The sequence below is a fragment of the Chiloscyllium plagiosum genome, chromosome 13 (genome assembly GCF_004010195.1).
Source record: "Chiloscyllium plagiosum isolate BGI_BamShark_2017 chromosome 13, ASM401019v2, whole genome shotgun sequence".
Classification (NCBI taxonomy): Eukaryota; Metazoa; Chordata; class Chondrichthyes; order Orectolobiformes; family Hemiscylliidae; genus Chiloscyllium; species Chiloscyllium plagiosum.
This window is the reverse complement of record NC_057722.1, coordinates 34,290,686-34,300,914: the sequence shown is the minus strand read 5'-3', so window position 1 is coordinate 34,300,914 and position 10,229 is coordinate 34,290,686. Positions and strand designations below refer to the sequence as shown.

The 10,229-nt window shown below is 36.3% G+C and overlaps 1 protein-coding gene across 2 annotated transcripts in view; it reads left to right on the top strand.

Moving 5' to 3' along the window:
- Nucleotides 1–7,012: 7,012 nt before the first annotated feature.
- The window catches only part of LOC122555901 (transient receptor potential cation channel subfamily V member 6-like), a 53,712-nt gene continuing 50,495 nt past the window's right edge, over nucleotides 7,013–10,229 (top strand). For both annotated transcript variants that reach the window (XM_043702166.1, XM_043702165.1), the window contains exons 1-3: nucleotides 7,013–7,052; nucleotides 8,506–8,586; nucleotides 9,367–9,461. In XM_043702166.1, coding sequence (XP_043558101.1) covers nucleotides 8,552–8,586; nucleotides 9,367–9,461 — 130 coding nt within the window. In that variant the 5' untranslated portion in view covers nucleotides 7,013–7,052; nucleotides 8,506–8,551. The remainder of the gene's footprint in view (nucleotides 7,053–8,505; nucleotides 8,587–9,366; nucleotides 9,462–10,229) is intronic.

The following is a 10,229-nucleotide window of genomic DNA, read 5'->3' as shown; positions in this document are numbered from 1 at the left end:
TTATTTCAACTAACAAATTAAGTGAAGTGTTAGTTTTACTTTTTTCAGTTTTATAGAAGGATATTTTTGTCTAACCCGATGTGGTCTGGCTGCAGGTTGTCTGTTAAACAAGCTATTTTAAAGTTCTTACCTTTCTGACATGTCGTGTCTGCCTTACTGTCTGCTTGTTAGCTGCATGTGCTTCAATACCTTGAGCAAAATCTTTAAATTGAGCTGAATCCATGAGAAAGATGAAGGGCTTGAGAACTGGCCAAACTGGTCCGTTACCTGGTAACATCCCAAAGCTAAAATGACAGACACGTGAGATAAGTATCAGGATGCGAGTTAGGTTGCATATCAGATGAAGGTGGTATTAAAAAAAAACTGCTAATGAAGAAAACCAGTACTTATAACAATAGATTGCTAAGGAGAGCATCAGTTTAAACATATGCACACTTTCAATCTTGTGAAAAAACTCACGTGAATGATATTCATAATTCATGTGTTCCTGTAATTCAATGAATGGACATCAATGGCAAGTCTGAAGGATTTCTGGTCCCCAGAATGATAATCCACATTCAAAGTAAGGTGGTATAGGTGATTGTGTATCGTGCACAAGGTAGATTAAAATGCCAAGCAATTAAATAGAAGATGCCTTCTAAAAGTTGCTCTTTCAGACAAATCAATAGTTTATATATTGATTGTGATTTTGTTTGATTAAAAAAGACCAAATTTCTTAAGTTTCCCAAAAATAGTACCAATAACTTTCGAGTTATAACATTGATGATTCAAATCTGCCATTTAAATTTTCAGTTCAATTTTGAGACAATTTACAAATGCTATTTCACTGGTGGGATGTGGATCTTATTGACAAGGCTGACATTTATTGCCTATCTCTAATGGCCCTGGAGAAGGTGACAGTGGACTGCCTTCATGAATTGCTGCATATACACTGGAAGTGTAATTGGGGAGTATCAGAATTTTGATCCAGTGAAGATGGAGAAACGGTGATATGGTTCCAGATCAGAATGAGGTGTGACGTGGGGCTGAATAGGATAATGGTTGAATCCCTATGTGCCTGCTGTCCTTGTTGTTTTAGGTGGCAGAACTCACAGGTCAGAAAAGTACCATTGATGAAGGCTTGGCAAGTTGCTGCAGTGCATCTACAGACTTTGCTGCCACTATTCGTTGATGGTGGAGAGAAATGGGCAAACAATTAACATGGCTGTTTCATCTTGGATGCTCGAATGGTGTTGGAGCTGTATTATTTAAGCAAGTAGAGGGTATTCCATCACTTTCCTGTCCCTTGTAGGTAGTGGAAAGACTATGGGGAATCAGGACGTGAGTTACTTGCCACAAAATGTAGACATGCTCATGTAGACATGGTATTTATGGTCCAGCTGAGTTCGATCTCTAGTCAACATAACTGACCATTAAAAATAATTGCGCACACTTGTAAATTTGATGCAGGATGAGAACACCAGCCTAGATTGGAAATCAAGCAGATGTCGGCAACCTGAGAAAACATGAAGAGGATGTCAGGTACAGAGGTAGGTTAGTGAGAAAGCTTACTGCTGGGCTTTGTGACCATGCTTTAAACTTAAAAGTAAAAGACAATCACATAAAAAATCCTCCAGCACCATCCTCAACACCACACATTTTCCATGCCCATCCATGTCAACCAAATGCCTTATAACTGCCCCTAGAACCCCATACGTCATGTGCCAACCTATTCCCTAGTACCCACCGATCACCTTCATCAGAGTCTCCATGCAAAGCCATGCCTCTGTACTCAACTCCATACTTTTGATCAACTTCCATGCCAACCAAAGCCATGTACAAACCTTATGTCTCCCACATTCTCTGTGCTCCTGCACTCTCTTCCAATCCTTTATCACCCTGTGAAGACTTAATGCCAAATCAGGCCAAGCCATGTCAGATACTCATCATCCTTCACACTTTCACACATAATGCCACTTCTCAGAGTATCCATCAAGACTAGACCTCAGGATCCTTGCTATTGAGAAAAAAATCTTATTAAGTAATATAAGTCTCTTACTTATTTTCACTACCTTGTCTTATTACAGGATGTGCCAAGCTCTGTGTGAGTGCTACACCCCAGCGTTCCTCTGATAATACTCGTGCTGGCCCGATCTGTGAATGCCTCGCCATCTGGCAAAAGCTACTGTGAGGATTTACATAATTTCTTGGGTGAAACACCATTGCCAAAATGGAGGTGGTCTGGGTGCTTCTCTAAATGTTAGCTCATCTAATGTATACCACAAGGGTTGAGTTCTTGTTGAGACACATGCCCTTAAGTTTAGTAACACTACATATAGTGAAATGATACCTCGGACTTACAAATAGTCAGGATTCTGTACTTAATGAGTATTACATGACATAAATAACTAACTGATTGAACATGATATACTGACTCCATTGCACTGATCAGGGGGTGATTGAAAGCAAGGATCTTTATACTAGAGCATCACATGTCTCATGACATCATGCATCTGATCTAACCATTTAAACCGCAATGACAAAAATAGAGTTTTCTTCCCTTGATGGTGAGAATCAGATTTGTTCCATTGTCACTGCATTTTCAAATTTATCACTATTGCCCTTGCTGTTCAAAAATTGTGAAAATTTCACACATGGTATCTTTTCACAAACCACGTGTTCAGACTTTAATATTTTGCCCTGGTTGAAGTTGGAATAACTGTCTGTACACTCATTGATCATGCACTTGTACCACTTTATCTTTCTTTTCAACATTGCAACACACATTGATGCTGTGCAAGGGAAGATCAGGATGGATCGGTCTTGTTGTTGAAGAGGATAACCATAGCCCTGAGAAGTAGCCTGTAGATTGAGTATAGCTACCTGAAATTCTTGGCAAGTTGCTTTATATTTGATTACTTTGGATTTTAATACATGAGCAGTGCATTTACAAGACTATTCAATAAAGGAGAGTTTAAATGCTCCTCAAACAAAAGGTCTATCTGACTCAATTAGATTAGATTAGATTAGATTGCTTACAGCATTCAGTTTTGGATACTTCTTAATAAAGACCAACTGCACTTCCTTTGGGGAATTTGCTAAAACCATGGTTAGGCGCAGAGTTTTGTTAAGCTTTGCCCACAAACAACAAACAAAATTAGATTTTCTTTCCCAACAAACCATCCGGCTGAAGAGCATCCAAACCAGCCCTGCCCCCATTCTATCCCTGTAACCCTGTATTCCCATGGATAACCCACCTAGCCAGCACATCTCTGGACCCAATGGCAATGTAGCCTGGCCAATCCACCTAACCTGCACATCTTTTGACTGTGGGAGTAAACCAGAGCACCCAGAGAAAACCTGGACAGACACAGAGAATGTGCAAACTCCACACTCTCAGGTGACTATCTGTGTGGAGTTGGCCTTGGAGTACTTAACTTGAGACCCCAACCAAATTGAAACCAAGATGTATTACCCACTCAGCACATTTCAATGAAGAGAGTCACAAGAACTTCAGAAGTCATATTCACTAGTGTGTTATCTCATTAGTTATTCAATAGTTCACTGCTATTTATGACAGGATTTGGTAGGATTATAGAATTGAGATCTGATCTATTGTTAAGCGATCACTTAACTCTGTATGTAACAAGTCAGTTCCAAAGTTTAGCCTTCACATAGTCCTGTGTTGTACCTTCACTGAGTTTCACTCCATTTTTTGAGATGCCTGATGATAGTCCTGGAAGTCCCCAACTCTCCACGTTGAAGTAGGGATAGCCCCATGACTTGGTGTTAACACCAGCTTGAGGGAAACACTATTACATGAGGCTACAAGTGCATTCAAATACAGGATCAAATCGGGTTCAAGCTGCTGCTGATGGCCTACAGCCGACAGCATAACAGGTTGAGTTAGCAAATGTGTAGTATGGAAACAATATCAGACAACAAAGGTTTTCATCTTGCTAAAAGCAACACACGTGCAGGACCAAACATTCTTTATGAAAAGAAACTGTGCAAGCACAGCCTCATTGAAACGACTGTTGACATGTTTCCACGTTACCATTGACTTAAAATGAATATTTCTGGATTTTTTTTTAGTTACACCACTCATCTAAGTCTTAGATTCTAAGATGAGTATATGAGTTGATGAAACAAAGAATAAAAACCAAGAACTGCTCAGAGACACTATAATGAGAGCAATCTGGCCTTTGGATTACCTTGAACAGGAGATGCTATTTGTCCCTTTCCTGAATGCCTCATCTGCAGAGAGAAGTTGGCAAACACTACAATAGTACCAAGTGAGTTAAGACATCTAGCTCCATGAACAAACACATTCAGTACTTCAAGAGTTTGAGAGAACAAAATGTAAAATAGACTCTGATTCATCAGCTGAGACAGGGTAGTAGGTGGTAATCAGCAGAAGGTTTTCCTGCCAATGTTTGATCTGATGCAAGGGACCTCATCATCAATCTTGATAGCTACTAGAGTTATTCCTTCACTAATGTGTATAAACATTACTGTGCTAACATTTTTCATGGATCTGTTATGCTGACAGGACATACCCAGGAATGGCATAGGAGGAATTTGGAATGATTCTGTGAGTGGAACTTATCAGGCTGTTACTTGACCAGTCTGTGGAACAGATCTCCCTGTATTTACAAAGTTAATGGAATGTACTTTGCAGGGTTGTCTGAGCTGGGTATGCCTTTGTTGGATTTGGTGCATAGGGCAGTGGTGGAAGAGCCATCCAATTCCATTCTTTTCTAATTTAATTCTAGTAGCTTGATAGGACTGAGTGGCCTGCTTGACTTGATTTTAGAGGACAGCTGAAAATTAATAGGCCAAATTTAATAAGGATTAGAAGCTCAAAATCTTTATTCATCCATTCTTCCCTGCTCTTACCAGCCTTGTCTTTCATTCGAACAGGAACATCATGGCTCTGAACTCTTGTTATCACACTTTTGAAAGTCTCCCACTTGTCGGTCATGCCTTTACCTGTGAACAGTCTCTTCCAACCAACTTTTGAAAGTTCGTTTCTCATACCATTAAAATTTGCCTTACTCCAATTAAGAACTTTAACTTTTATGGAAGGTTTACCTTTTTCCATAACTATTTTAAAATGAATAGAATTATGATCACCAGTCCCAAAGTGTTGTCTCTATTACCACTTCAGTCACTTGCCCTGCCTTATTTCCCAAGACAGGAGATTTTCCGTATTTCCTCAAGTTTTGCTTCTTCTCTGGTGGGTACATTTACATATTGATAAAGAAAATTTTCTTGAACACATTTAATGAATTCCTCACCATCCAAACCTTTAACATTATGGCACTTCCAGTGAATGTTTGAAAAATTAAAATTCCCCACTACTACAGCCCTATTATCCTTACATATGTCTGAGATCGCTCTTGGTTCTCAGTTTCCCATTAATTATTGGGGGGCCTACAATGCAATCCCATCAAGGTGGGACTCCATCTGCTTTACCTATAAGAGGCCGTGCATTGAAATGAATGCAGTTTAATTCTTCAGAGTGACCTTATTCACTGACTTGCCCTTGTCTGCCTTTTCTAATTAACTATCTTTTTTCTGATTCAGATCCTCATCTGTCTTTCTATTTTACTCGCAGCATATTGTTCATATTAGATGCAAATCAGAGCAAAATATTTCATCATGATTAAAGGAAAGTGGAAAATTAGTAGTTCTGTTTCTCTAAGTCTTTGTTAGTGAAAACATTTCCAGGAACATAAGTATTTAAGGCTTGGATTAATTTGAATAAACATTCTAATATTTTCAAATGTTCTTCAGTTAGAATTCAATAAACTAGATGCTCTATATCAGAAATTATAGAATAATAAAATAGTTATAGCACAGAAGGATATGGTTTATTGTATCCATGGTAGCACTTCTAGCTCACTCCTCTGCATTTTCCTACAACATTGCATTTTTCCTATACATAATTATTCAATTTTCTTTTGAAAGACACAATTTAATCTGCCTTCACACATTCAGGCAATGCATTCCAAGTCAAAATAAATCACTGCAAAATAATATTTTTGTCACATTGTTCCTGTTCTTCTTGTTAATCATCTTAACTACTGCTTCTTGCTCTTCAACCAACAGGAAGAGTCTCTCCCTATCTACTCTATGAAACATCTCTATCAAAACTCCTCAATCTTTTCTTCTCCAGTGAGAAAAGCCTGTGCTTTTCCTATCAATCCATGTAACTGAAATTTCTGGAACATGAACACTTTCAGTACCTCTTCAACATCTTCATTTGTACCAATGTATCAATTGAGTCTGAGGCAGTGTTTCATCAAGATTTATCTTAACTTCCTTGGGCTTGTCTCTATGTCTCTATTTTGCAGCTAAACCCATCATAATACTAACATAATTTCTCCAACTACTGCATTTTTAAAAAAAATCTAGCTTAATAAAATTATCAAGAGTAAAGAGTTTTTCTTAACTATTTCTATCCTTTCATGGGACACAGCCATTATTGGCAAGACTATCATTTCCTGCCCATCTATAATTTATTCTTCAGAAGATAGTGCCAACTTATCCTCTTGAATTGTTGCAGTCAAACTGGTGCAGGTTCACCCACAGTGCTGTTAGTGAGGGAGTTCCAGAATCTAGACTAGTGACAATGAAAAATGGTGATACAGTTCTACGTCAGGACTTTGTACGATTTGGTTACGTAACATTATGCAAATGCTGTACTATATTAAAAATCTGTTTTTAAAGAGACATAGTATTTGGTCGCTGTCCTCATTTTGATAGCCATCAAGTTCTATCACATTTCCTCTGAATCATGATATGTTTTTGATTAAGATGTTCATTGGAAGTAAACTGAATAATTAGAAGTCTATTCAAGCATTCCTGCTGGAGATCATTCCTTCTGTTTATTGTTAGTTACTGAAACAATAAAATAGTCTTCCAAAATACAATGAAAACATGTCAAGAAGTTGGCCTGTGTATTTCCAAAACAATTAGCCAGGTAAAGTCACTCCTTTAAGGATTGTTTCTGTAGTCACACTGCACTGAAAGATTTTATACAAGCACGATTAAGAAGAGAATCCAAGGTAAGAATATTAAATCTGCCATTACACACTAAAACAACCTTTTCCAAATTCATAAACATAAGCACTTTTTAAGAAAAAATATTCTGAATTTGGTAGTTCTCAGGAAATTGTGCATTAAAGCTAGTGAAATTTTTGTTAAAAGTTCTATAAACATCTTAAGATAATATTTAAGATTTAGACATATGACTTAAGATATGGTGCCTAATCCAGAATATTATTTTCATGTTAATTTGACAATAAATAATTCTCGGGAAGTTTTGATTCATATTGTAGTTCAGATATTGGCTTTTAATTGCGTTGAGGATAGACAAATAAATAACTTAAGTAAAATTGGAACTTTGTTTGCAGCTTCATTAGTCAGAAATGCTATGATGATTAAGCTCAGAATCTCAGGTTATAATTTTCAGTGATTCAAGTGGAGGCAGTTATTGATAAACTGAACACTCATCGCTGTAATTATATTTGATTCAAGGAGATATTTTTCTATATTAATCTAATGGGCACATTTGAATTATTATGCCACATTGTTCCGGCAACAATGTTTCAATTCTTAACACATTAACAAATATAATACCACTATTTAAATTTAAGGTGGCTTAGCCTAGCTCAAATTTATGTATGTACAATTTATAAGGATAAAACAAGTGACTCCTTGTAATTTTAATTGAATAAAATAGTAAAAGACAGTCTGTTGAAATAACTTGTAGATGAAGCTAATGCAAAGTATAATCAATGGGTGATGCACAATAGTTGCATATAATTATTTTAAAATGATTTTAATTGTTTAAAAAGTAAAATTATAGCAATGTTATGTTTAGTATTTTTTGAAGGAAGTTTTGAAGATACGCAGTTTGCATAAATTTCACAAGCTTACAAGTTGGTAAATTTTATTGAAACATTGAAAAAAGTAAAGTGAAGTTTGTTTAAAGCAGCTTGAAAATTTGCACTTCTCTTTTAAGTCATTTGTCTGAGACTGAGAAGATTTCAAAATTAAAAATGTTGACAGGAATATAATCTTTGCAATACATTTAAAGACAATATGGATTACAATGTTAAATGATTGTATAATTTTACTATATAATATTCAGCAATGAATATCACAATCACTTTTCTCCCATAGTATCTCACAGAAATCTGGAATATATTTAGTGAAGTATAGAATAATACGCAAAAAACATTAATGGACAAGGCTTTTAGAATGAAATTGCTGAAATGTGTATTCCTATTGTGGACTCTCACTCACTACTAATACCTCTATGGAATTATTAGTTTCAATTAATGTGCTGGCTATTAATTTTGTAAGGATTATACCTGTAATTTCCAGTATTGAATTTTAAATTTTAAATCGAATGTTAGGTCCTTACCATAGGAGTCCACATTCAGAAAAGCAATTATAATATACATTTGTTCTTGAAGCAATGTTGATCAAATATAATCCCCTCTCTTTTTAAAGGATTCAATCAGGAGTTTAGCTGCTAGAAGTAACTTAAACAGTCGACATGTATATCACAGTGAACATGAACGATACGGCAAGGTAAGAAACAAAGAACATCTTAAGAGGAAATATGTAACAACACTGAGGGACAAAATAATCTGCAGAAGCATTAGTTTGAATTTTGGACAGCATATTATAGGGGAGGAATATTTGACTCAAAGAAATCAGCCGATTACAATGAAATCTCCAGCAAATGAAATAGTATTAATTTAAAGAATATGAATTTCCTTACTAACATTTTTGGTTATCCCATCTACATATGAAAAATTAATTTAAAATTTGGGCTATTTTTAATAGTGGGACAGGTTTTGTAAATCTGAGCTTCCAGCATGAACCTTGTTCATCAATTGAACCAAGCCATTATGTTTTATAGGAATAATTATGTTGAATATTGGAGATTTTATTGTTTTAATTTTGGTGGTGGGGGAGAAGACAAAATGGGAATACTCACTGATAAACCTGAGAAAGGAGTCACATTTAAATCTTTAAGCAAATTTGGACATTGAGTAAAATAAAAGTTCTGCTTATTGGCTACCATTTTGATACCACTTTTATTGTTATTTTTGGTCAGTCTTTCAAATTCCATCTGCTGCAAAGATCTGCAATGACATTGTTGAACAGGTTAATTAGAAAATACCTAAACTATAGCTCCGAAATTTACAAATCCTGGGTCTCATTCTTGAAATAAGTTACATATCAAAGAAGGGAAAATGGATCATTTTTATAACTACTTAAGATTATCTGATATCAAATAGATTTGGAATTACTTTAATCTTTCATTCTTTGAATAAATATGACAAAAGTGTGTTTTTTTTTCAGGCATGGAAGTGAGTTTTTTAAAGCAGCTCACATAAATGACACTGTCAGTATGAAGTCCTTATTGACAAGTAAAGATTTTGATCCTGCCATTCGAGGTGTGTTTATTATATCTTAATTAAATCTAGTCATTATTATCTGTAATTTAATTTTTCTTCACCCATTTTAATTGCCCTGTATTTCATCAGGTGGGAATGAAATTTCCTCTGCTAAAAGCAGTTGATAATTGAATGTTTGCACCAGTGTGAAAGGCATCTAGATTAATTTGTCCTTATTTTCCATCTGCCTTCTTGAACTGCCTCTGATTTGAACCTTTCAGTCAACTCCTGGCTGAAATCATGAACATTACCAAATGGAGACTGAGGGTTTTAAACCTCTGTTAATATGCTCTATCCATTAATCAGTTCTATTCTTAGAACATAGAACATAGAAACATAGAAAAATACAGCGCAGTACAGGCCCTATGGCCCTCGATGTTGCGCCGATCCAAGCCCACCTAACCTACACTAGCCCACTATCCTCCATATGCCTGTTTAAATGCCCATAAAGAGGGAGAGTCCACCACTGCTACTGGCAGGGCATTCCATGAACTCACGACTCGCTGAGTAAAGAACCTACCCCTAACATCTGTCCTATACCTACCACCCCTTAATTTAAAGCTATGCCCCCTCGTAATAGGTTCTCATGGTCAACCCTATTTAAATCCCTAATCATCTTGTACACCTCTATCAAGTCACCCCTAAACCTTCTTTTCTCCAGTGCAAAAACCCCAAACTCTTTTCCTTTCAGGAGAAAGTGAGGTCTGCAGATGCTGGAGATCAAAGTTGAAACTTTATTGCTGGAACAGCACAGCAGGTCAGGCAGCA